We start from the raw sequence: 27941 nt of genomic DNA, 5'->3' as shown, positions 1-27941 counted from the left end.
GGAACCAGTGGTTCAGTGAAATGAAACAACTTCAAGCAGAGTATGTGGGAAGTCTCTGTGGAGAGAAAAGTGTGACTCCCTGGGAGGCAGGAGCCCTGCTTGGTGAGATGCTACAAGGTGTCAGGAGTGACCCAGGAGCTCAGCTGCAAGGCACTCAAAAGGAAGGGGTAGCTAGAGAGATCCAGAGCATAGGTGGGCAGGGGAAGGGCTTAAACTGAGAAGAGATGCAGTCTGTAGCTGAAGGTGTGGGGGAAGGCATGTTGGCAGGAGACGAGAGGCTGCTGATTGATTTTTCTACCCCCTGGGCTGCCTGCTGTAGGAGAAGGTGCAAAAGGAGAAAGGCAGGCAGGCAATTTGAACTACTTCAAATTGATTTCTCCACCCCTGGGGTGCCTGTTGTGGAAAAAGGGGGTGCAAGAGGAACAGTGGCTGCAGAGATGCCAGAAAAAAGAGAGCAGACGGTTCCTGCTGAATTGGTGAACTTACCCTGTTTCTGAGGGTGATCAAATAGTGGACTGCTCTCGTGCATATGCCTTTCTCCACTGCAGATATATTAAACTGGAAAGCCACCACCCCTGGAAGGTTGTCAAGAGAGGAATGTGGCCCTTGGGCTGAAAAAAATGTTTTCCCATAGCTGGGGCACAGGAAACCACAGATCACTGCCTGACCCCAGAGTGACAGAAGATGCCCTTGCCATCCATCCCTAATTCATTAAACAAATCTTTGTTCCTGCACTTATAACTTCTGCATGGCAGGGAGAAATCCAATGGGTACAACATTCCTGATCCATGCTGGACAAGGCATTACCTGCTGAATTTCTGCTAAATATGCTGCTGAGAGAGGCAGGGGAGCTCTGCCCACCCCACCAAAGGTAGCAAACCTGGACCAGAATGTCAGTTATGTAAATTGCTCTGGGATCCTTGCCATGAAGGTCTTAACAAGGTTTTCTTAAACCTTTGGGTGTCAGTGAGTCACAAGGCAGGGGTGTTATCACAGTTGCGCTGGGGGGGGGGAGAAGTGTTATACAGTATTTGCAATTCCCAGGCTATTCAGGTATTAATGATTCAGTTTTCGAGACTAGTTACGTGTTTGTGCATGTGTTTTGTGTCCATCTCAAGGGTTAGATCTCTTGATTCAACTTGCAGGGTGGGGCTGTTGGGAGTTGTAGTCCAAAGCATCTGGAGGGTGCCAGCTTAGTGAAGGTGGCTTTAGCATTTAGTAGCCTGACTACTGTGGTCCATGTGTTAGGCACCTTGAGGCTGGATTACTGTAATGCTGCCCTTGGGTCTTGTTTGGAAGCTCCAGCTAGTAGAGAATGTGGTGGCCAGATTGCTAATGGGGGCATCTAGCTGGCTGCAGTGGCTGCCCATCTAACTATTGAGCCAGGTTCAAGGTTGAGCTGCACTCTGTGATTCTTCTGGTCATCAGTTTTGGCCTGCTGTCCAGATGCTTAATATTTCAGACCATGCATAATCAATCTGTGGATTCATTACCACAAGTTGTAGCAATGCTCATGAGTTTCATCTCAGTTTGACACAAATGCAGTCAGTGAAGTACTAGATCAATGTCAGGGAACCTCAGGCCCATCCAGGCCTGTCTGTTCGGCCCCTGGAACTCTCCCTAGGCCACACCCTTCACTGACCTTGTTTCTCTTCCTCTTTGAGTGTTTTTGCCTGGCTTGGATGTTGTCCTGAAACTCTGACAAAGCCTTTTGCTTGTCTGGATGTAGGATGAAGGAAGCTGTGTATAAAAGCTACCTTACTTTACAAAGGTAAAATTCATAGTTGTTGCTCCACCCTCTGTTACTTCTTGGCCCCCTCACCACCAGCATGTGGTCTCCTGAAAGGTGCCCAGAAAAGAATGTGGTCTTTGGGCTGTAAAATGTTCCCCACATATGGGCTGGAAGAATCTTCATCTTCTGACCTGACAAGACAGCTCTTCTGTGTTTTGGGAGACATAAAATAATTGTCTCCACTAGTGGAAGGGTTCTTCTTCCCTTGGGGTTCTTCAAAGGACTATGCTAGTACTAGTAAATTATGATTAATGCTACAAGTTGCACTGAAGTTTGGGTCTTGCTATTGGTGACAGCAGCAGTGGCAAACTGTAGTGTGGCAAGCCAGGTGAGCTTTGGTACAGCTGTGCTTTTCTAAGCCATTCAAAGGGGTGTACCTTTGCAGGGCTAATTTTCTGTAAGGAAACAGTACATAGTTGAGGGATTTATTGAACCTTATTTATTTCCTAGTGTCTCATTGTATGGTTAATTTGAATGCTTCAACCTTCCCAAGGCTCGTGTGTTTTTTGCGTGTTTTTTAAAACCTATTGATAACAATGACTGGGAAGCAATGGGGAGAAAAGGAATCAAATGAGTTTGTCCTCAAATCTGCTAAACAGCCTTCAAACCATGCTGACGCTTTATTATGCTAATATAACAGCAGTGTAGCTGATGTAAAATTACACAACCAACCCCAGGTGATTTCAAGCTGGAATGAATTTGCTTTTCATGAAATACACAACCCTCACACTTGAAAAAATAAATAAAAATTAATTAAAACTTCTCAGTTCTCCAATATTAAGTGGCTTATTTGGACACATTATTACTACAGAAAGTGGATTCCCTCCTGCCCCCATAGGCAGTGTTGCATTTTGACCCACATTCAGGGGGTCTTAAGGCAAAGCTCTCTGTGTTAATTGGGAGCCTGTTTTTTCTCTCCCCCCCCCCTTCCGAGAAACACATGTGGGTTTAAAACAGCAACAACCCACCCTGCTGCACACCTGTAAATAGGGCCCAGACCCGAACATTTTGGCGCCCAAAGTGGGAAATCCAAATTCCCAACCTCTGCATGAACACGCTCTAATTAGCAGAGGACACAATCCACTGGAAATTCTTATTTGTGTGCTTCATTTTAAATGAACATAAAATGAGTTTTCTGGTAATTTTTAAAGACCAAACAGGTTTATTGCAGCATAACTCCTTTGCCTCTAGCATAGGAAGCCACCTTATACAGAGGCAGACCATTGGACCACCTAGCACAGTACTTATATACTGTTAGCAGCTCTCCAGGAACTCAGGGCCAGGGACATTTCCAGCCCTATCTGGAGATGCCGAGGATTGAACCAGGGAGCTTCTGCATGCCAGGCAGATTCTATACCACTGAGCTGCGGCCCTCTTTTAATAGCAACTGGGGGAAAAGGAGAGATAATTTTGTGACTACAATAAATCTGCTCTTTAAGGTATTGGGAGTAGGAACAGAAAGCAATGGGGTTGACAGAAATTTAGGGACGTGGGTGGCGCTGCGGTCTACACCACTCAGCCTCTTGGGCTTGTTGATCAGAAGGTCGGCAGTTCAAATCCGCGCAATGGAGTGAGCTCCCATTGCTCTGTCCCAACTTCTGCCAACCTAGCAGTTCGAAAGCACACCAGCACGAGTAGATAAATAGGTACTACTGTGTCGGGAAGGTAAACAGCATTTCCGTGCACTCTGGTTTCTGTCACAGTGTTCCGTTGGTTGCGCCAGAAGCGGTTTAGTCATGCTGGCCACATGACCTGGAAAACTGTCTGTGGACAAACGCCAACTCCCTTGGTCTGAAAGCGAGATGAGCGCCGCACCCCATAGTTGCCTTTGACTGGACTTAACTGTCCAGGGGTCCTTTACCTTTACCTATTGATGCAATGTTTTTTGGACCCTACTAGTCCTTCTTGAAGAAAAGGAATTAATTCTTCAGGGAGCTTCTGAGAATCAAACATTAAGATCTGCTGCCTCTTTTCATTGGATGTGTCTACAGTACACCATTGATTTTTGTTCCTACTACCAATTCTGTTTTGGAGTTCCCATTTGTGTTGCATTTCTTCTTAGGTGTCACAAAATTTGTGTGTGTATATGTGCATGTTTGCTGTAACAGACTAACACACCTACCCCATAAATTGAATGTTCAGGATCTCTTGTGCACAGTGAGACTCACATAGAAAAGGCCAAAGACTTGGCCCACATGAACACCATATATATTTTAAAGCACATAGCTTCCCCCCCTAAAAATTCCTGGGAACTGTACTTTACCTCTCACAGAGCTACCATACATATCTCAACACAAATTGAAGTTCCTGGGATTCTTTAGGGGAAGCCATGTGCTTTAAATCATGCTGTTGGTGGGGTCTTGTGCTCTGTCCTACAATGGACTATCCTTGATCATCATTCATTTAAAGCAGTTCCCGCCTGGCAGAATCCTGGGACCTGTAGTTTGTTAAGGGTGCTAGGCATTATAGCTTTGAGGGATAAACTTCAGTTCCCAAGGTTCTTTGTTGGAGGAGAAAGTGTTTTAAATGTATAGTGTGTACGCAGCTTTAATGGGCCTAAATTACAGTAAATTAGATTTTTGTTGTTGCTGAATTGGGTGGTTGGGCTCTTTCCATCGCTGGGGGTGTTCAAGCATAGGCCAGCCAGGCCATCTGTTGGTGATGTTCTAGCTCTGGATTTACTCCATTGGGGCACAGGTTGGACTAGATTACCTAAAAGAACCCCCTCCAAGTCAACTTCCTGGAAGAAGTTGGGAGAAAGGGTTATCGCTTAGCCTCCTGCAGATCATCCCATGGTTGGGGTCTCCTCTAGCTATCAGACTCCCATTTCTCCTTTTTCCCAGTGGTCTGAGGCTTGACCATTGCTCCATGGCTGATGCCACGGCTATTCTTAATGGCAACAGCAGCAGCAGTCTGGTTTCATATTTCCTGTGTTGAATCCCTAGGGGATCCCCTTTGCTTGGCTTTAGAACTTTCTTTGGCTTCCATGGTCCAGTTCAGCAGATTGCTTTCTGTCTGCATGGAGGATTACGCGGAATTAAAGAGCTTTAATCAGCAGTTGTCCCCAGATAAACATCTTCTCCAAATTCAGCAGCCTCAGGTGGGAAGTTATGTAACCCACCTGGGCTTGGTTGGGTAACTGAGTTTGTTTTATTGGTGGGAGGGATACCTTTTTGGGGGGGTGACAGTTGGTAATCTCGGGTATGGTTTGTGGGGTGAATCTTCCCTGGCAAAACTGCTTTCTTACATTGCAGGTGAAATAAAGCGTAGTCAGTGGTTAAGAGACTAAGCTGTAGACTTGGCAAGTCTGCAATTTGAATCTCACCTCATATTGTGAGCTTGGGTCACACCCAAACCATACATTTGAATACATATCACTTTAACAAAGTTGGAGAATCCTAGGAACTGTAGTTTGTTAAGGGTGCTGGGAATCGTAGGTCTAGTGAGGTCAGCACCCTTAACACAACAGAGCCCATGACTGTTAAAATGATATAATAGTGCTCTAACTGTATGGTGTGGGTGTGGCCATTGTTACCAGTTCTGCTCCTGGATTGGATTGGGGGGGGTGCTTCTAGGGAGGACAAGACAGCCAGAGTCACCACTGAAAATCAGTGAGAATTCTTCTTCGCAGCAAGAAGCAACATAGATAGAACTACCATATTTTTCCATGTATAAGGTGCCCCCATGTATAAGACGGCCCCTATTTTGGGGGTCTAAATTTAAAGAAAATGAGGGGAGATGGCCCAAGGTTGTTGAGCTTTTTTTAGGGGGAATTGCATGTGCGCGCCATCACCCCAGCAGGGTTGTTGCTGGGGTTTGGCAAAGTGGGCAGCCACTCCCCCCCCCCCGGCACTGAGGGTGGGAAGCTCCCTATAGCGTGGGCCGCTTCCCCTCCATGCCACTGCGGGAAACACTCCTTAGCGCACGCGCCTCCCACAGCGGCTTGGGGGGGAGTTGCACGCCCGCCAACCATCTGGCTGGCAGGCGCAGCTTCCCCTCCACTCCACTATCCATGTGTAGGACTACCCCAGTTTTTTTACATGATTTTTGAGTCAAAAAACCTTGTCTAATACACTGAAAAATACGGTATATATTTGAATTGTAACTTCAAGAATTTATACCCAAGTTGCCTTTCCACTTCCAGATTTGGTTAAGGTGTTTGTTCATGTAAATTAGAAGTGCAGGTGTATGTTGTTTGGGATTTTTGGAGTAGAAAATGATGCAACTGATAAATATATTTGTTTCCTTAATGAGTTGCTGTTGGAATCAAGGCTTTATAAGTGTTGAAATAAAATGGGGTAAGAGCTTTGCAATAAGTCTCTGGTTAAAACCCAGGATATGAGAAGCCACTGCCCACTTTGGCAGTATCAGTTCTCCTTGGTTGACTTTGTTCTTGCCTGGCGCCTGGGGAGGAAGTGTTGATAAAAGGGGCTTCCGGCAGCTGCCTTGGCTACCTATGGCACACCTACCCAGATTACTTTCTGCTGAGTCATCCTCAAGATGTTGAACTACGTTTAACTCTTTCTTCTCAGCAGCAAGGAAAGGATTTGCTTAGTGCACTGAAAAGAGTATCATAACACACCCATGGGAGTGGGTGGCGCTGTGGTCTAAACCACTCCGCCTCTTGGGCTTGCTGATCAGGAGGTTGGCAGTTCGAATCTGCGTGACAGGGTGAGCTCCCGTTGCTCTGTCCCAGCTTCTGCCAACCTAGCAGTTGGAAAGCATACCAGTATGAGTAGAGAAATAGGTACTGCTGTGGCAGGAAGGTAAACGGTGTTTCTGTGCACTCGTCATGGTTCTGCTATGCCAGAAGCGGTTTAGTCTTGCTGGCCACATGACCCAGAAGCTGTCTGTGGACAAACACTGGCTCCCTCGGCCTGAAAGCAAGATGAGTGCCGCACCCCATAGTCACTTTTGACTGGACTTAACCGTAACTTTACCTTTACCTTTCCATAACACACCACTGTTGTACAATATCACTTTGGGTTAAAACTTGTTCTTCACATTTGTGTATTTTGTTGCATGGTCCTGGTCTCTTGGGAATAGCTGCATTGTTAAAAGTACCGCATGATACTCATCCCACATTTGTAAGAAATCAATATTTTAGCGTGACAGCACACACGCTTTGGAACTCCTTGCTTATTGACATCTGGCAAGACACCTTCCCTGTACTCCTTTTGGTGCCTGCTGAAAACGTTTTTGTTTAGGCATGCCTATCCAGGCATGTAGAATGTCGGCATGTGTTTTAATCCAGTTTTTAGCTTATTGTCAAACCTAATTATTTTTTTAACATTTTAAATAACTGTTTTTAACTATTCATTTACTTATAATGTTACTGCTTTATTCATTTTGTAAACTGCTTTGAAGAAAGATGCTAAGGCTTGTAGTAGGCCTGGAGCCTGTTAAGACAGATCATCAAGCGGTGTTTACATCATTGCTGTTTTTGTTCAGCAAGGGATGGTTGCTGCTGGACATGTTACTAATGGGAAGTTTGGCTTTTTTGCTTTGCAGAATGGACAAGCTGCTCCAGAAGGAAAAAAAGGAGCTCTGCCAAAGGTAAAACCACACACATGAATCTTTTTGTGCTTTTATTACACAATGCTGGTTTGGATGTTTCACTATGGCATCGCTTCCAGACTCTTCCTCTATGTGACTTTGGTGTCTGGTGTGTTTTTTTCCACAACTGAGAGTGAAATTAGTGATAGATTAGTCTGTGGCTTTAATTAATCTGCTGCTTCTCCCCCTGCCTCCCCAAAAGGTGTGTTGACAGAGATGGAATTTGCCTTTTCAAATCACAAACATTTTTTACTACCTGATCCACTCTTTCTTTTTTAACCAACTAAGGATCTCCACCATTCCCACTGAATTGCCTTGCCTTTGTCAAGGAGAAGTTTTGAACTACTTGTGTGTGACTTCACTCACGGAGGTTGGTGGGCTGGCTAAGATATGCAGCGCCTGGAAAATGCACTCTGCCTGCAACAGAAGCACAACTTTGGGGAAAGGTTCAGGATTGGTTGCAGAAAGCTAGTAACAACTGCAGTCATGAGTGATGATGAGAAATCAGGAAAGATTTTTCAGTTTTGATGTGGGTGGGTTGTCAAGATTCACAGCAAGGTTCAAAAATCCACTCACAAATTTATTCAGTATTCAGGGGGCTGTGTTGGGAAGGGGAGGGGGAGCAATCCTTCATTTATTTAACAAAATTTCTATACCACTTCAAGCTGTTTACGAGGGAGATTAAAATCAATCAAAACCGTTAAAAGCAAATAACTAAAACATGTTTAAAAACAATTGGAATCAGCAGTAAATGAAAAAGAGATTAAAACACATAAACATCCCCGTATGTTACATATCAATAATAAACTCATTCTCTGAGTACTAGTCCTTTATATTGGCTGCCACAGTTCTAATTCTCCTTTGGAAGCCAGTGGTTCTGTAGCTGCTTAGTGTCAGGTTTTTTTGTGTGTGCTTGATAGTCTGAATAAAATGAATGCAAACTCAGTTTGTTGTATCCTTGGCTTATTCGGCTTCCATGATTTAGATGTTCAGATTACTGACAGCCTGGATAGCTCAGTTGGTTAGAGCATGATAATGGCAAGGTTGCAAGTTTGATCCCTGTTTGGGACAGTTGCATATTTCTGCATTTCAGGGGTTTGGACTAGATGATCCTTGGGGCCCTTCCAATTCTATGATTTCTTGAATCAGAAGGGGGTTTCCGAAAGGGAGATGAGGCTGGAGGAAATGGTGGCTAGCATTTTGGATTTGCTGAGAATGTGGGTCCCGACACTGTCTGTGCGCATTAATAACAGCTGCCTGACTTCTGTGTAAAAGTATTCCCCACCCCCACTCGTTTAAAATATTGTTTGGTTGACTAGGGATTATTTTCTTTAAGGGTGAGATTCCTATCTCTTTTGAGTCACTGAAACTCCGTTTTCTAACTTTATTCCTGAAATCGTAGATTAGTGGGCGTCACAAGATTCCGCCTGACTTGTACAGAGGGCACTTTGTCCTACAGCACCAGCCTCAGAGAGGATTTGTATAGCATGGTAGCCAATGTGATACCCTCCAGAACGCCCAACAGCTCCAGCCAGCATGACCAATGATTAGAGATGGGGAAATTCTACTCCAACAACACTGAAGGTTGTAGGCTGGCCTCCCCCACTTGGAAAAGGTGCAAATTTACAAATTTCACCATCACTCAACCTAGGTATCTTCAACCTTTTCAAACCCAGCACCCACTTTTAACCCAAATATGCATTTGGGGACCCATTTCTCAGTCTATTACCATATATTTGCATGGTGGTAATGCTCTGGTTGTGACCCACCTTGGATCAAGCCGTAACCTAGTAGTGGGTCCGGACTCAACAGCTGAAGACCAGTGACCGAACTGACCTCTTTTCCTAAGTTGTAAGTGACTTGAAAATAGAGGAAGCATAGGCAGCCCCTTTTGCTATATCTGAGAGAAGGGTCTTTTAATTTCTTTCCCCTAGGACAGAGGTGGTGTATCTTTTTTTGCCGCTTGAGGCAAAATGGGAAGTGCAGCCTTGCTCTGCTACCATCAGCACTTCTGGTGAGACCTGGCGCCAGCATCAGCACCAGTTTTGGGAGAGATCATTGTGATTTTCAGTGAGCTCTCGCAAGAAATCAGCGTAATCTTGCCTGAAACCAGAGCTGATGCCAGCACTGCTTCTCCAACAGCAGCAGAAGCAGTGCCATAGGTGGGTTGCCCACAAGGGCACTGCCTACTTCAAAAATCTTTCAACTACACCTGAATGTAATTCCCATAACAGCCTGGTGAAATGAATGTGAAATAAGTTCATTTTGGGATAGAACTTTGAACAAATTCTAGTTCAATCTCTTGCATGTGGTCCCCCCCCCCTTTTGGGTCTTTAACCTTAAAGGTCATTATTGTTGGGGAATGTAAATTAAACAATTCACATTCCACTGTGTTTGTGTTTTGACGTTTTCTTAATCTTCTGTATATTTTATCCTTTCAACACAGCAGCTTGTAATGTTCTGAATGCTGAACATTATTATTTTTTTGCTGAGGTTCATTTGTTTAAACTTGAATTGATCTGTGAATTGAACATGAACCCAAACTAGTTTGTTTTGTAAAGAGACGAATGGGAATGGGAACCAGTTCCTTTTGGGACATGTCAAACTAAAACTAGTTCTTTTGAAAAATGAACTTTCAAAGTTCTGGTAGGATGTTTGCCTGCTTCCTGGCCTGAATTTAACTTTTTCTTTTAAATTGTGCACAAATGTCTCTTATCTGGTTCGTAGTTTTTCCAGGCAGCATTCTTTAGCTTGACACCCTTTCTTTCTTTTTTAGAAATAGGAGCTTCTGACTTTGATATTTTTTTTCCATAAAAAGCAAGGAAGGTGGTGGATAATCCTCAAAACAATCTTCATGCACCTCTTCCCTCTTAGCATTTTGGTGATGTTGACTGTGAAACTAGCTATCGACTGTTCTTTCTCTGAGCTTTTCTGAAGTTCTGTGTGTCCACAGTGCTTGGGCTTCAGGTCATCTGTACATTTCTGAACTTGCAGAGTTAAAAAAAAAGTTGTAGTCTTTTAATCTCTGAGATAGCTGACTTGAACTTCAAAATTGAATATGTCTTCATCATATTTTGGAGACTTCTTAGTGGGGAAAACAACTGCCTAATAAAATTATTTTTTATTTAATTGAAACCCAAATAACACCCCCTTTCCTGTTAATTTTAACAAGGAGACCAATATATTGGCATGTTGTCTTCCTGCACAAGGTCCAGTGAAATGAGTCAGAACAAAGTCTTTCTGTAGCTCAAGCTCCAATTCACTTCATATGCTGCAAAACCTCATTTTGCATTGAGTTCAGTGGGTCAGATCTGTTTGCTTTCAAAGTTTGTTGCCCTTAATGGCCTCCAGGATCTACCACCAAAGGTAGCCATATTTCCCTGCCATGTTGCAAGACTGCCTCTAAAGATGCTTAGCTTACTGGTTTATTAATTTTATGATTTCCATTTAGAGACTGTCTGAAGGCCTTGAAACAGTTTCAATATATGTAGGAACGCTGCAAAGGAAGGTCTTGTAAGATGCTCACCCCATTTCTGAAGCATAGATGAGCTCATTCTTCACACCCACTAGACCATCTAACATTCCTCCATCTCTCATCTGGGAGACGCCCAGTTTTATACCAGAGCAGGCTCTCAATCTGGAGAATGTAAAACTACTTCCATCACTCAGTCACACAGTCGTAACCTCCATGGTTCAACACAACTTTAACTCCTGATAAATAACCAGTAGGCACTGGTAGCAGACACAAACATCAACATCACACCTAAAGTGGCCCTGAAGGCATAGCAAAAGACCAGAAACATACCTTTTGGGAATATTGAATAGTGATATTTCTAGAGAAAATACTAATTTTTTTCTGTACGCAACATCTGCGGCGAGAATCCTGGTGGCTAAGTACTGGAAGAGTAATCAGGTACTTACCAAAGAGGAATGGTTATGTAAACTATGTGAATATTTGGAACTGGCCAAATTGACGGATGTAATAAGATTAAAGCCAGTGAATACAGTCAAGAAGGAATGGAAGTGCTTGAATGATTATTTAGAAAGACAAGGTTCTAATGTAAAAAATTGGCTTTGTCTAGAATGACCACATGAATGGAAAAGAGGATGGATATATATATATATATGAATGAGAGAAAATAATACTGAAATACAGATAAAATATGAAATGTGAAAGGAAGTGTTGTGAGAGTGATGGAAGTCTATTACTATTATTATTTTGTAAAATAGTGTTTATTGTATTGAAATATTATACTTTATTCTTTTATTGTCTGCTTTCCTTTGCATTTTTCTTTTTTCTTTTTCTTTATATTATTCTTTATGTATGGCTTGTTATTGATGTATTTACTTTGCAATAAAAATTCTTTAATATTAAAAAAAAAGGTTGTTGTAGGGTCCAGGAACCATATTACAATGGTGGAGCAAAGTTTTTGCATCCAGGAGGTCACATGATCAATCCCCAACATCTCCTATTAAAAGCAGCATAACATGGGGAAGACCTTTGCTTTCAACCCTGGAGAGCTGCTGGCAGTCAGAGTACACACTACTGGGCCAGATGCTCTGACCTGGTACAACTGGCAGCTTCCATTGTTGGCTGGTCAGATCAGGGAGGTCCCATTTACATACCAGACCTACCTTCTAGTGGGAAAGGGTGCCTGTCTCTCTTTAATTGCAGACATAGCATAAATTCTGGTGACACGAGGGCAAGAAGTTCCCAGCAATCCAATCACTTGCTGGTATCAGATGCTCTAATCTTAAAAAACCTTTTTTTGTTTTTAAGCAGCTGAATTGGGCAGAAGGCTTTCCTTGAAAACAGCTGGCTAGATCTTGCCAGTGCAATGTTATCCGTGATGCGGGGGAGCAGGATGGGTAGAGCTGTAGGCTTGTAATCTAGCTAAATTGGTTTCCTAGCTAGTGCTTATGAACTGGCAAATCTGCTAGCTTGCCTGCATCCCATGACTCCTCTAGAGTCTGTACAGTCGATTAGCAAAATATTAAGGGCTTGCTACTGAGACCTCTGTTGCTTTCTGTTGCTCCAGCTTCTCCTCTTTCCCTTTTTTGTTTTTTTGAAAAAAGGTCTAGCCCACTTTATTCCTTAGGCTCAGGGTAAGTAACAAACTTCTTTAAAATACCAGCCTAAAGGTCTGATCTCAGGCAAGCCTGTTCCCCAGTTTATGTCAAGTCTTGCATTGGTGCTTCAAACTGCCCTTGGGGAAACATTCCTAGAACAAAGGGAGTGCCAGGCTGTGTTGCATTGCCCCACAGAACTAAGAAAAAGTCAGTAGCACACAGCCCTGTTGGGACTCCTTGTCCCAGGTTGAAGGGCCTCCATTTGCAGTTGCAATTGTTTCAGTCCTGTATGGATGAGGAACACACTGAGCACTGGTGTTTGAACAGTGCTGGAGTTCTTTGATAAGCGTTTTTAGCTCTCCACAGCTATTGTGATGTACTGCCTAGATTGCTAGACATCAGTGTTGCCTAGATCAGGGATGGAAAATCTGTGTGCCCTCCTTGATATTACTGGATCCCATCATCCCTGACCATTAGCAAGGCAAGGTGGGGGTGGGGTTGAGGGGAGTTGAAGTCAAGGAACAATTAGCAAGGCCACACATTCCTTATTCCTGGCCTAGACAGCATGGCCCTGTCTGCAAGACCCAACTAGCAAAGCAAGGGGATCTGGGCTACTCAACATCTTTCAGCCTAATCTACCTAGCAGCCTAATCTACCTGCTGTGATTATAAAATAGGGGCAAGCCATATATGCTGTCCTGGGCTCCTTGAAGGAAGTGTAGGATAAAAACATATATGCAATACTATGTTTTCAAATGCCCAATCTTCAGGGAACCATTTCTTCATGGACTTAACTGCTGAAGATCTTGCCATGGAATGCTTGCATCTTCCACAAGATTCTTGGGAGAGCACACAGTCTGCATATAAATAAAATGGTTGTTGTTAGGGTTCTGTGTGAGTGACCCCTAAAACAGGTGTTCTTGGCTTATCAGTGCAGTTTGGAAGTTTGCTGTCCTGCTTAGATAGGAAGCCACTTCCCCAAGGTAGAGGGCTTTCCAGGCTGTGCCACCTGAGCCTCTTGTTAACCAGAGGAACCAGGGCTTGGACCTTGGATCTTTCTGCATGTAGAACTCATGTCTTCTGACTGAGCTATCCTCAGCCCCCAGGGTCACACAATCTACCCAACAGGCAAAATATGGCACACCCATGATAGCTTCAGTACACACCCTTGGAAACATTGTGGTTGAGAAGTGCACATGGGTGATCCTTTTGGGTCACTGTCACCTACCTCCGCGCCATATTACAGGGTGAGCATGGCAGGAGGAAAATGAAACTGCAAAGATTGCAGATTTGCTCTGTGTGTGTGTGTGTGTGTGTGTGTGTGTGTGTGTGTGTTGCACAGCCACTGTTTCTTTGTTGCTGTGCTCTCAGACACATGCATCTGTTCCTCCCAGAACTCTTGACTGTCCCATGCCAAGAATGGGCCCCAGCTAATGGCAAACTCTTTGGTGCCATTAAACAAATAGATCAATCCTTCTCTCTCTCTCTCTCTCTCTCTCTCTCTCTCTCTCTCTCTCTCTCTCTGCCGTAGGCTTCAATTAATAATTGAATAAGGATCAGCTTTCAGAGCCCTGCATTCCTCATAACCAGCTAGCTTTTTCTGGCACTGTGGAAATAGCTTAGTTGCACAGCCAGGGGTGGGCTGGGGGATGGATGTCTTGAAAGCACTCCAAACTTCTTCTCTTGCTGTTTGTAACAATGCATTGAGCTGCCACAGGTTCTTGGTGTCCTGAAAATCCCGTAACAGTCTCCTAAAAATTCAGGAGCAGTCTAGTGGTGTATTGCTTCAATTGATAATTTGTTGTCTAATGATCTTTTGGAGAGAGAAGTTTTTATTTTTATTTTTAAAAAGTGGGTGATACAAGGAAGGAAGAAATATTTTCAGTTTACAAGCAAATGATGACCTTTTTGCAAAGAATGTCAGTCAATCTCCTTATTTATTTGTCTACTCAATTTCTCAGATTTATATATCCTGTCTTTCCTCCAGGGACCTTAAAGCAGCATACATAGTCTCCTCCACCTGTTGGTATCCTTAAAACAACCTTGTAAGGTAGGTGTGAGGCTGAGAGAATGATTGGTCCAAGGTCACCCAGTGAACTACATGGTTGGGTGTGCATTTGAATTTGGGCCTCCTGGGTCCTAGTTTGACACTATGAACCTGAGGTTCAAAGAGCACGGTGGGGCTGTTTGCAAAAGGGCTTTGGAACAGTCCCATGCTGCACTTTGTACAGTCTTGACAGCTGGGTCTTCAAAGCATAGTACCATCCGCCATCACCTATTCCCCTTGCATAGCTACAATTCCCATAATGGTGTAACAATCCTCCCTCCCAAGAAACTCAGAATTGTAGCTTTGTGTGGGGAATAGGGGTGCCCTAACAACTCGCAACTGCTCTTAAATAAGTTCCAGAATTCTTAGGGGGAAGCCATGGCTGCTTGAAGTGGTTTAATGCTGCTTTAAATGTATTGTGCAGATGGCAGCCTAGGTTGGACATGAAGCCCACAGGGTGATGTTGGGCCAGTCACGATCTCACAGACTAACCTGCCTCACAGGGCTGTTGTGAGGATAAAAGGTGGGACACCAACACTGTTTGCCAGTTGGTGCTCGTTAGAGGAAAGGTAGAACCTAACTGTAATAATGTCTCATACCATTGTCAATTCTTAATTGATTACGTATTTCATAAATTGTATTATGTATTATATACCAGAATAATTGGATTAATCAGAGGGGAAAGCCTCCTATTGGTGGACTAAAAGAGCACTTCAACCTCCAATTCCTGTTGTTGGATCAAAGGTCTATTCCAAAAGAAAATAAAACCCCTACAACTACCTTGTAATTAGTTACCAATTAAGAATATGAGGTTAGTGAGTCTGTCCATATCTCCTATGGCAGAAATAAATGACTTGGGTTTCAGTCAGAGATGCATTTAAATTGTGGAGAATTTGCAGTGTGCACGTATAAATATTGCAGAGATTTCAGACTTCTTTATATGAAAAGATCAAGCTTAAGACAGGCAATAAGAAATCACGTTGGTTTGAATTCTTGCAGTTAAGATCTCAGTGTTACAAGACAGCATTTGCAATCCTATGGTCTAATTTGGACTTGAGAGAGGTTACGTGTGAAAACACTTTGGCCCCAACCCAGCAGAAATTGCTCCTGTTTGAGCCCCAGTGAAATCAATAACCATTTTGCAGATGATGTGCAGCATGGAATGAATGCACACATGTTGAGAGGAGGGAGCAGGATTGCAGTCGTAGTCTCCACCTCCCACTTACACACATGGATTTATAAACGTGTACAGCTCAGGATTCCCGGTTGTGCAAAGAGAACCACAGGCATGTTCAGTTGTATGCAAACATTCAAATGAACATGTATAGGTCAGGGGTGCAACTTAGCATGGCAATTCCGCTTCTTTTGCCAGCCCCAGCCCCACCCTGCACACACACACCCACACACACACACACACACACACACCCCGTTGCATGTTGCCTGGCCTAACAGGACAAGCTGATAATCACAATTTCATGTGTGTCCAGTTGATTTTAATTCAATTTAAACATCACTTAAGTCTTGCTGTTTGGGGCACAAGGACTCTGATGCACAAGATTTTTGGGTTTTTTTACATTATCTTCAGAGTTGGAAGGTACGCTGGAGGAGAGGGCTATTGCTAGCCATTATGGCTATGCTCCACTACTGCCTCCACAGTTGGAGGCAGTAATGCTTCTGAATACCAGTTATGGAAACTGCAGGAGGGGTGAGTGCTCATCCACCAGGTCCTGCTCATAGGCTTCCCACAGTCATCTGGTTGGCCACTGTGAGAACAGGATGCTGGACTAGATGGGCCATTGGCCTGATCCAGCAGGCTCTTCTTACATTCTTTATAGTGGCTACTGCTTTGCAATTAAGTCTTATAGCTCTGTCCTTCTATATACTCGTCTTAAATAAAAGCAACTAATACTGCAAAACCTGTTCTGGTTTTGGCTGATGGTGCATCTAATGAAGAACCTGTTCTCCCACAGTTTCTAACTCTGGGCTCTTTTGCTACATAAACTTTCCCTGAGCATAGTTGCTTTGGAGGCAAGCTGTATCTCCTGCCTGAGGTTGGCTTGTTCCTTCCCAAATGTTTTTGACAGTTATTACATCACGCTTGTGTGTTAACCAAGGGATGAGATGTAATATATTCTTGCAGAATTACAGGGTAATATTAGAACATGCTGTTTCCTGTTGTGTTTTCTTGAGCCGCTTCAAGTTCAGCAACAGCCTCAAGCATGAGAGGGAAATGTACCTGGCCTTAATGATTTTTGTTTTCAGTAATCCTGTTTTTAGTTATAGAGTGACTGTTGTTTTAAAAGCGTTAGGAAGGTTAAGCATGCTTACACCTCGTAACCGTGCGTTCCACAGATGGTATCTGTGCTATGTGAAAAATTATGGCCATGGCTTGGCATAGTTGGACACGCTTAAGCTTGCAAGCGTCGGTGAAGTCTAAAATATGATGAACGTAGCAGCGGATTGCGGCCCGCTTATTGTGTGTTGAACATAATGCAGGTTAGTATAAGAATTGGCTGCTTTTGGCGAAGCCTCGCTACCATCTTCCTGGCTCCATCCTCAGTGAGGCAGCAATCCTAGACATGTTTGCTAGGGGGTAAGCCCCACTGAACACCCTAAGACTTGCTTCCAAGTAGACATGTATAGGTTTGTGCTGTGATGATTATTTTTATGAAATAGACAACAATAAACTGCTAATTCTGTCTCCTGGGTTCAGTCACCAGTAGAAGGTGATAGTGATGATAGATTTTGACAGAAGCAAATGTGGTTGCTCTGAGAAGTCTTCTGTCCTCGAAAATCTGCCTTAGTTGGTGCTATGTATACAGGGCGGTGGCTGAAGAAAAATATCGACCTTTGCATCTGTTTGCTTTCTTGCACTGCTTTTTTTTTTTAAGCGCAGCTGCAGCATGGATTATGTGTTGAAGGTTCTTTACATCTGCAAGGAAGGATATTCTTGCTTGGAATGGTGTCCCCTTCCTTCTTGGAAAGGTGACTCCTTCCTTTACCGTTCAGTGTTGAGTGTCTCCTTTTCCCCTTGTGTTGTGCCTCTCTTCTAATAACCCTCACTTGCTGGGTTGTGGTGGGCAATGAAGCTTTCCTAGTTTGGCATTGTAGAGCTGAAATAACATTAGTGCTAGAAGTCAGGAAGACTCTCCTTTAGATTATTGCCCTAACCAAAACTCATTAGGTGGCTTTAGGCAAACTTTTGTGTCTTAACCTCAGTGCTCCTCCAGTCTCTGACATGGGAAAAATACTGGCCTACCTTCCAAGATTGTTGTATGGATTACTAAAATGAAGTTCATGAATATTGAACTGGAATCCTGGGACTCCTACACTTTGACCCTATTTAAAACACCATCATATCACTTTAAACAGTCAAGGCTTCCCCCAAAGAATCCTGGGAATTGTAGTTCTTTCAAAGGTGCTGAGAGAAGATCCCTATTGCCCTCACAGAGCTACAATTTCCAGAGTAGTTCAACAAACAATTCTTCTTCCCATGGAACTCTTGGAATTGTAGCTCTGTGCAAGGAATAGGATGTCCTAACAGCTCTCAGCACCCTTAGCAAACTACAGGTCCCAGGACCTGGGTTCTTTGGGGAAGCCATGACAATTTTTTAAAGTGGTGTGATAATGCTTTAAATGTATATTGTAGATGGGGCCTGTGTGTGCTTTAAATAATCAACCTGACATCATAAGTGCCTTCACTGTTACATTTCCTTACATGTGAAATTCATAAACGTGCTGGGAGCATAAAGTTTCTCTTTGATGTTGTGGTTTACATGTTTCATTTTATTGCATTACAAGTACACGTACTGCTATATGAAGAAATGAGTTTAAAAAGCAAATGTGGATAAAAGAGGACAGAACAAAAACAATTAAAGCCATAGCCCCAAAGAATAATAAGTGGTGATGTGGCAACCTGCATCAGAAAATTTTCAGTTTGCATGGGGAAATTTTCTGTCCTAGGGCATGATATCATTTTAGCATGTCTATTTTACTTGTATTTAGTAAATGAAGCTAAAACATTGATTTTGATAAGCCTGCCTAATATTTGTTTGTAGTTGTCACTAATTTATGTAATGGCCATTTTTCCTTGGACAAAGCAAGCACAGAGTGGGATGTGGGTCTGTTTTTTTTGGGGGGGGGGTTATATCCAATGTCCCTGCTTATAAAGTTAAATTATAATAGAAATACTTTCAAAAGTGTGATGTATCTTTACAAAAGGGTCATGGAAAGGTGGTGGAGGATGAATCCCTGACACCCCTCTGTTTATGGAGAAGATGTAAGAGAACTACATTTCAAAGAAAGAAACAGATTTTAGGTGCATGAGTTAACTTTTCAGTGCTACAAACCAAATCAGTGCCCCCCCCCACCCCCAGTATCTAGCTGCCTCCATTCTAGCATCTTTAAATGTCCATGCTTGGGGGGGTGCAACATAGGATGTGGCCTATCCTTGTGCAGAAGCCGCTGTTGGTCATGCATGGCTTGTCTCTCATGCTTAACACCGGCAAGGCCTCCCTATATGTCTGCCTCTGCACTTAAAGCTGCCTTAAGTTTCTGGATATCTAAGGTCAAGCTGTAGGGTTATTTGGCCCTGGAAAACAAAATGTGCCAATGGTTGGGCCACTCTCCAAACCCATCCTGCTTCTCCCCTGCCAAAAATAAAAAAAAAACCAGTCAAAGCCATCTTCATTTACCTGTTGCACCTGCCACATTTCTGCTGTTCCGGCGCGGCCCGTTTTAAATCTTGAGTATCAGTGAGATGAGCTTATGGGGCTTGGGGAGATACCATAGCTTAGAGAGTTAGCCTATGGTAGGTAAGTAGCCGTGTTGGTCTGCCATAGTTGAAACAAAGTAAAAAAATTCCTTCCAGTAGCACCTTAGAGACCAACTAAGTTTGTTATTGGTATGAGCTTTCGTGTGCATGCACACTTCTTCAGATAGGTATCTGGGTATCTGAAGAAGTGTGCATGCACGCAAAAGCTCATACCAATAACAACTTAGTTGGTCTCTAAGGTGCTACTGGAAGGAATTTATTTTATTTTATAGCTTAAAGAGAGAGAGAGAGAGAGAGAGAGAGAGAGAGAGCGCGCATACACCTGCATTATATGGACAAGGTCCCAGTTCAGCCCCTAGCATCTCCAGTCTTTTATTTCTTTCTTCAAGGAGCAGAAAATACTTCTGCCTGAGACCCTCTGCCAGTCAGAGGAGACAAATAGTCTGCTCTGATGGAAGGCAACTTCCTAAGCTTTTAGCATATAAATTGCATGATGACTGTGTTTGCCCCCGGTCTCTAATTCTTAGACATGCTGCCGTCAGGTTTTCAAGCTTGTCTGTTCAGTGATGAGCACAATTAAAAAGTACTACCAGAAACCTTTTACTGCATGGTTTCTCAATATGTGGTGGCCAGCCACTATTGTTGCAGCCATCAAGGCACCAGATTTCTTTTATGGGCTGGAATATGACTCTGCTGTCACATTCCATATCTGCATACATGCACATGATTCCGTAATCCCGTCTGCGGCCACAGCTGCATACCAGTTTGAGGATACTTTCTGCAGCTCAGGTGTGGGTCGAAGGAAGGCTGAGAGGTGGCCCAGCATCTGCTGGCCTCAGGGCTCCTTGCAAAGAGTTCTGGACAAGCGCAAACTATGCTGGTCTAATCCAGCAAAGCACGACTTGCCCTTAAGCAAAGGGATAAAGGGTTTGGAGTTGTTGTTTTTTCGCGTGCAGTTGGACACAAAATAAGGAGTTGGAAAAATTGTGTGCAGTTGGAAAGCTGATAGTGTGCAATTTGTAAAATGGGCATTGTGTGTGGGGTAGATTTCACATGTTAGACATATTTGCTTATGAAGCACTTAACATGTCAGGTATAGCATGCATGAAAATTTGTAAGGGTAGAATGCACTCAGTCAACTATCCAACCATATTAAAACATTTCCTTCTTTTGGGCCAGAATCTCTGCTTGCTGCACCTTTGGGCAGTTAATTCTTCATCGCATCCTTGCATACATCCTTAAAGGAATCCTTTTCTGTGTGCCTGTTAGTTACTGGGTTATGGCAGATTCATCAATGAATCGCTGCTGTATAGTAGATATTGCAGAGGGTTTGGCCATATGACCCTTGGGAGTTGCTTCCAACTCTATGATTCTGTGATAAGAACTACTGACTCCTATGGAGAAACCACCACTGATGCAGGGTGTAAACAAGGAGCAAAGTATGTTTTGTGTTCATTCAGCTGTGCATCTGATGGGAATGTTTGCAGTTGGAAATTCTGCTTTTAAAACCCTGCTTGGGATCACAGAGCACAAGACGACATATGGCTTTATTGCTAAGAGATACTGTATATCCGTTTAAAAACACATCAGTGGACCACTGGGAATTCTAGTTCTAAAAAGAAAAGTGGCATCCATAAGCCTAAAGATAGCTTATCCCTCCTGTTCTCCTCTGCAAACAAAAACTCTTGGATAACACTTTTTAGTGAAATATTTATCCTTCCTGCTTCTTACTGTGGAGAGGGAACTTTCTCTGTGGAAACCCCTCAGCTATGTAATTTCTTGCCCACAGAGGTGCGTCTGGCACCATCACTGTGTACTTTTTGTTGTACTGTATTCAGTTCAAAAGCACGTCAAAGTGCAAGTAGATAAATAGGTACCGCTCCAGCGTTTCCGTGTGCTGCTCTGGTTTGCCAGAAGCATCTTAGTCATGCTGGCCACATGACCCGGAAGCTGTACATCGGCTCCCTTGGCCAATAAAGCGAGATGAGCGCCGCAACCCCAGAGTCGGGGTTTTTATTCTGAAAATGCGCCTTTTACCCTCACCTTTGAGATGCATACAGTGGTATCTCGGGTTACATACGTTTCAGGTTACAGACGCTTCAGGTTACAGACTCTGCTAACCCAGAAATAGTACCTCAGGTTAAGAACTTTGCTTCAGGATGAGAACAGAAATTGTGCTCTGGCGGCGCGGTGGCAGCAGGAGCACCCCCCCCCGCCCATTAGCTAAAGTGGTACCTCAGGTTAAGAACAGTTTCAAGTTAAGAACGGACCTCCAGAACAAATTAAATTCTTAACCTGAGGTACCACTGTATTTTGGACCCACCCTGTTCTCTTAAGTGTCACTTACTTTAATTATTTAATATTGTATTTTAAAATGTTTGTAGAAATCTACTAATTAATAATAATAGGTTGTTTCCAACTAAGTTCTACCCAGAGTAGACTGACTGAAATTAAATGATGTACACTAGTCACACCCATTCATTTCAGTGTGTTTAATCTGAATATAAGTAATGTTGAATACAACCTAATAGTAGTAGTAGTAGTAGTAGTAGTAGCAGCAGCAGCAGCAGCAGCAGCTACAGCAACTGACTTATGCAGCTGAATTACTCCAGGATTCAAGAGGGGTGCCCATCGCTTAAATTGTTATATAGTCAGTGGGATATTCCTAATGGTATATTTCAGTTCCTTGGGGAGAGAAAAAAATGTTTCAGTCTTGCATGGTATATGCATGACATGCCTCTATCTGAAATAGGATGCTGCTGTGTTTCTAGGTTGGGCTTGGAGAATACTTCTGGTTTTGGATGGAGAAACAGGCAAGGCTTTGTTTTAAAGCAGGTACTGTACCTTGGCTGTTTCAGTGACCTAACTGGGAGAGACTGCAGCAGCGGTACTCCTTTTTATTTTTCCCTTGCAGCTTTTGTTTCATTGGGGTTGGCATACATAACTTTCCTCAGGCAGCAGTTTTGGGAGTTATCATTAGGGCTGCAAATTGTCAATTATTTAGCTTATTAAATGTTTTAACTACTTGGGCTTCCTCCCTCTGGCATCAAAACACCTTTGAAGATCTTTGAGTGCTTCTATTTGAGAGCTGCTATTTTCTAATATACAGTACACAACCTGCTAACTAGCAGAAGAAGAAAAAAAGGAAAATCCAGGTGACATTGCTGTCCAGTTGTTGCATTCTGGTATTTCCTGTGTTTTGTCCTTCCATCTCTTAAGATTATTCTTAGTATATGTTAATTGATTTATACCCCACCTTTTCCCCTGATAGGGTTCAAGACAACTTACAGATAAAACAAGAATGGCTAAACACATGGGTGGAAGGGCAATCATTAAAAAAAAACACCTGCTTTGTGGTATATTTAAGGGCAATTAATGCCAGCCTTTTGCACAACTGACTGGACTGGCAAAGCCTAATTCACTCCAGCATTTTCTGGTGGCAGCACTGCTTTTTACCTGTCCAGAATTCATAGGACTTTTGTTAAAAGTTAAAAAGCAGAGGTAGGGAACATTTTTTCAGCCTGAGGGCTCCATTTCCTCATGGGAAAACCTTCTGGAGGTCACATGCCTATGATAGGCAGACCAGACGCAGAACTGTAGGGAGCAATAGGTGTGTCTCCTACCACTGTAGAATCGGCTACACCCCAGCCATGCAAAAGTGAATTGTTTCTGGTCCTTCTCTCTTTCTCTTTCTCTTTCTCTTGCACATGGACATACACACTCTCTTTCCTCCAGCCAGGCAAACAAGAAGCATTATCACAGTTCAAGGACACATTCCAGCCAAGCAAAAGCACTCAGGAGTGGACCAGTGAGGGGTGTTGCCTGGGAAGACTACCAAAGGCTGGACAGAGAGAGCTGGAGGCTGCATTTGGCCCCCAGTCCTGAGGCTGACCACAACTGCTTAAAGGAAGCGGGAGGTTCAGTTCAGCCCACTTCCATTTCCACTCCATGAACAGAGTGTTTACCTGCATTGGTCTCTGGCACCTCTCCTATCATATGTTCTGCGGTACAGTCCCTCCCCCCCCCCAACACTTCTTTTTTCAACAGCTACCTCTTACCTTTTGAAGTGCAAGTTAAAAAAAAAAAGAGCGAGAAAAGAAAACTAGTAAATGTGCAAACTCTTTTGTTTGGGACGGATATTGTTGGAGCATTGATGGTACCACCCACTTTTCCCTCTGGTGTTGGGGTGGCCTCTGCAGGACTGTAATGGGCACTAATCCAAGCATATTGTGTAACCAAAACGAAAGACCATCTTTTTGGGGAGTGCAGTGTAGACCAGCGTGTTAACCGCTCCTAAGATCCACACTTTTCACAAAGCTGACTTAGTCAACCTATCTCTTTTGTGCTTCCTGTGAGTGTCAGATTACTCCTTTTCTCACTGCTGCTGCTATCTCTGGCTTCTGTCCTTTCAACTGTCAAGCATCCATGGCTGTTTAAACAGGGAATAATGGAGGACTGTTAGGACTTGCATTGGAAATAGTTGACCCTATTTCCCCTGCCCCCCCCCACAACCTGCCTTTGTTCCACAGAGTTATCATGCCCCCTTGAGGCTTGTGCAGTTAGTACAACTTGCATGGAAAGCACACAGGGAATTTGTTTGTTGTTTGCTGGGATCCTAACCTACAGAGAAGCCATTGCTCACAAGTGAGGAACTTGTGGTCCTCCAGATCTCATTAGGCTCCAGCTCCCATCAACCCCACCTGGCATGGCCAGTCATTGGGCATGATGGGAGCTGTAGTCCAACAACAGCTGGAGGACCAAAGGCCCCCCCGGACCTGATCTGAATGTAAACTCATGTTTCTAGGCATAGGAAAGCATCTGTCCTTGACAGTTTTTGAGCATTGCTTGGGAATATAGGAATCTGTCATATACCACTTCAGACCATTTGTCCATATTGTCTACATTGATTGGCAGTGAATCCTCGGGGTTTCAGGCAAAGGGTCTTTCCTAGAACCTGCTTACCAGATCTTTCTGTGTTGGGGATTGAACTTCAGGCCTCCTATATGAACAGCAGGTGTTTTGCCTCTGATATGTGGCCCCCATGATTCAGTAGGGCAGCCCCATGGGCAAGATGCTGCTGCTTCCTGTCAGCTCTCCTTGCAGGAGGTACCTGAGCACTGTGTTTGTAACTCTTAGCGCCCAAAAGTGCCAGAGTCAGTCCCAGCAAATGGGAAATGCAAATGCAAATTATGTGTCTCTTGTTGCAAGAGGCACAAGGAATTTTACAACTCTGAGAACTCATTCCGCATTAAACCACAAAAGCACTTTGCTTAATCCTACCAGCAAGTACAGACACTGGCCTGAGCTGTACATACAGGAGAATGAGGTGGGACTGAGGTGATAGAATGGGCTGCACCACTTCAGTTTGTAGCTTCTAAGGTGGGTTCCTGTGAATGCTCTTTCTTTAAAAACAAAACACAACAAACAGACAAAACTTTACTGAATATAGAAAAGCAGCACAATAGGGAGGAAAAAGAGCTGGGATGAATTTCCACTTAAAGGGGAGCATGTGCAAATATGACCACCCCACTACAGTGTGAAGTGGTACAGTCTATTCTGCCACCTTATTCTGTTGCATATATAATGAAGCTGGCTGAGGTTTCTGACCTTTCTTTTCTTTCTTTCTTTTTGCACACCCTAGAAATACACCAGAGGTGTGGAGTGTGAAGGAGTCTGGAATCTAAATGTTTAAAATGAAACAGAAGAGCAAGAGTGTGGTTGAGGCAGAGGGCGTTCTTATTTCCTGCTGCAGTTATTTGCTAACCTGAAACTCAGTCTTGTGGCTTTACCATCCCTTAACTTACTGGATTAGTCTCCTGCGGTGGGGGGGGGGGGGCGGGGAGGACTCACAAACCCTGTTCCTATGCCATGCAGCAGAAAATTAAGCTTCGGGATTTGCTCACATGAGAGGTAGTGATGGCCACCAGCTTAGTTGGCTTTAAACAGGGTTTAGATAATTTCATGAAAGATAAGACTATCATGGTGGCTAGTCCTTATGGCTATGCCCTACCTCCAGCCTCGGAGGCAGCCTACCTCTGAACAGAAATTGCTGGGGAGCACCAGCAGAAAGTGTGCTAATGTGCTTATGTCCTGCTTGCAGGTTTCTCATAGGACATGAGCACATTAGCTTGCAGGGAGACAAGCACTCGCCGGAGCCAGAGGCAATGACAGGCAGAGCCACCCGCGGACTGGTTGTAAGTAGGCATGCACTTGATAGAACAGTGCCCCATTTGCCGTAATGGTCCAGCTTCTGCTTGTGTGTTACTATGGATCATGGAGGTTAATAACCAAATTTAGGAGGAGGGAGGGACAAATTAAATGTGTCTTTTTAAAAATCCTGCCTCTGTCAATTAACTTGGGGTTCACAGCGAAAGACCCAGTGCACTTCCATGGAACGTACCCCTGTTTTCCCTTAGCTCGGGTTGGCAACTTCCACCCCTAAATTGATTTTCTCATTTTTATGAGGCATCCACACACTGCCAAATTCCTCTTTAGCAACTGGCAGTGTCTATTTTCAGCCTCCTGGACTTCACACCTTCCGGAAGAGGGTTTCCTTCCTGTGACAACTTTATCTTCCTTGTAATGAGAGATTGAGACATAAATAACCACCTTTTGTTCATTTGTGAACCTGTGTTGGGCAGAACAATTCAAACCTTCTCCACACCCACCCAACCTGTTCATGGCCAGAGTTTTGGCTTCATCTAAGGCAGAGATGGGGAAGCTGTGGCCCTCCAGATGTTGTTGGACTCCCAACTCCCATCAGCCCCATCCAGCTGCATCTAAAGATATTCCACTCCTCATCCCTGCTGAAAGATCTTGAGATTAAGAGATTGTCTTGCCCATTTTGTATCTCTTGTTGTCCAACCAGTGTTAGTGTAAGAAGAGGTGGGGAAGAGGTCTGGCCCGCAGACCTCTTTAATGGAACATGTCACCTGCCCCATACCTGATGCTCCCTGCAGTGAGCAGTTAAAGGAGCCCACAATGCTCTGCCTGCTCATGGGCAAGCGGGGAGAGCACTGGGGGCTGTCTCAGATGGAGAGGGGGAACTTTCCCGATCCCCAGCTGAGCTGCGCAAACAAGCTGCCTTGTCCCAGCCTGCAAACACCTGGGGGAAGCTGCCTCAGCTCTCATGTGAGCTGGGGCAGTTTCCCCCAGTGTCTCGCAGGCAGGGGCCAATGCATCTTGTTTTTTCAACATTGTGGTATGTCACCAAACCACAGTGTTTGGCTTGCGATACACCGCGATGTTGAAAAGCTGTTATCGCCCTTCCCTAGTAGATGGTCCCTCCCACCTGTCAAAGTTGACCTGCCACAGTGGTGAAGAGACAACGATGTCGCCCACCGGGCCAAAAAGCCGCCCAGCTGCAATAATTTTCTACACCTTTCCTTATTAATAAGCGATTAGGTAAGTGATCATGGCAGGTGTTTAAATATTTACTCGTACATGCAATACAAAATAAATTAGGCGTAAGTAGGGTACTTCAATCTCTGGTTTCTTTTGTAGTTTAAAGAAAGAAAGAAAGAAAGAAAGAAAGAGAAAGAAAGATAGATCTAGGTTCTACTAACACACACTTCTGCAAAAATAGAAATAAAAGGCTTTAAAATGTGCAGAGGGTGTGAGAATCAGAGGCTAATTTTTAAATTCGGATTCTTCAACACAGCTTTCTAAGACGTCTCCCAAACTGGTTATCTATCCTGACTTTTGCCACCACCCCAACTTCTCTGGGTTATTTCCTTGGGTGGTTTTTCTTCTTCTTCTATTATTCTTTCAGGCTACTGATTTAGAAACTCTGTTCTGGGGAACTTTGAGATTTCTTGATACCTTATCAACCGTTTCCTCTTCGGTCAAAATGTTTAAATAACAGCAGGGAACATTCCCTGAAAGAGAACTTGTTTATCTCTGCTGATCTTCCTCTGCAGTGCTCTGATGCCAGAGACCTGTTTTGAGGGATGTGCTCAGTACACTGAGGGGACAATGAAATTTTGGCCAAAGAACTGTTTTGCTCCAGTGTACTCCTCGGAACCCTCTTCTGAGGAACCCCAGTGTGTTGCAATAACTGACAGTGTTCCCTGAAGGTTGAAAGTTTGAAAGCTACCGCTGTGAACTGTGCCAAGTGTGCTGGTTGCGCCTAAACACAGCTCTTATCATTTTCCAGAAGAAAATGGTGTCAGCACAAGTCTGTGCGTGCAGCACTTGCTTATGTACACAGTAAAAGTGTATCAAAGCACGCAAGGGAGCCAGATGTGTGTGTCCGCTCCGTGTAAGCATTTTCTCACAAGTTCTTAAGTTCTCCTTCAATCTTTTATTGACCTTTCACAATACAGCAGTAATTCTGTCTCGCTGAGCAGTTTCATATTGTCTGGAGACTTGCCTTGCCCACCCATCCCCTAAATATAAAATGATAATTGTCCAAATTATTTACAAATGAGATGTCACATTTTTGCTCGCTCCCCACGTTTTAATGGCTATAACTCTGAATGCAGCTCTGGGTACAGCTTCATGCTATTCATTTTCCAGGACTGTGAGCCATAAAAATGCCTGCGTAGGGAACAGTAGGGTGTGCCTGGAGTAACTGTGCATGTTTGGCTCTTGTGGCTTCCCTACATGTGCATGCATGCACACACAAGTATATCTCTACACATCAGTGTTTGGCATAGGCACATATTGAGGCTGTAGTGGCCAACCTCTTCCCAGAACCTAGGA

At 43.8% G+C, this 27941-nt stretch overlaps 1 protein-coding gene across 4 annotated transcripts in view; it reads left to right on the top strand.

The window, feature by feature from the left end:
* The window catches only part of RPS6KA1 (ribosomal protein S6 kinase A1), a 91467-nt gene that overhangs the window by 17073 nt on the left and 46453 nt on the right, over positions 1 to 27941 (top strand). For 2 of the 4 annotated variants that reach the window (XM_079985985.1, XM_079985986.1), the window contains exon 2: positions 7304 to 7348. In XM_079985985.1, the coding sequence (XP_079842111.1) occupies positions 7304 to 7348 (45 nt within the window). Of the gene's footprint in view, positions 1 to 7303; positions 7349 to 16939; positions 16961 to 25387; positions 25433 to 27941 lie in introns of those variants that run through there. The other 2 variants (XM_079985990.1, XM_079985989.1) reach the window with 2 other exon arrangements.

Source organism: Podarcis cretensis (assembly GCF_951804945.1).
Source record: "Podarcis cretensis genome assembly, chromosome: 8".
NCBI lineage: Eukaryota > Metazoa > Chordata > Lepidosauria > Squamata > Lacertidae > Podarcis > Podarcis cretensis.
The sequence above is the reverse complement of the archived record's forward strand: the minus strand, read 5'-3'. Positions and strand labels throughout refer to the sequence as shown.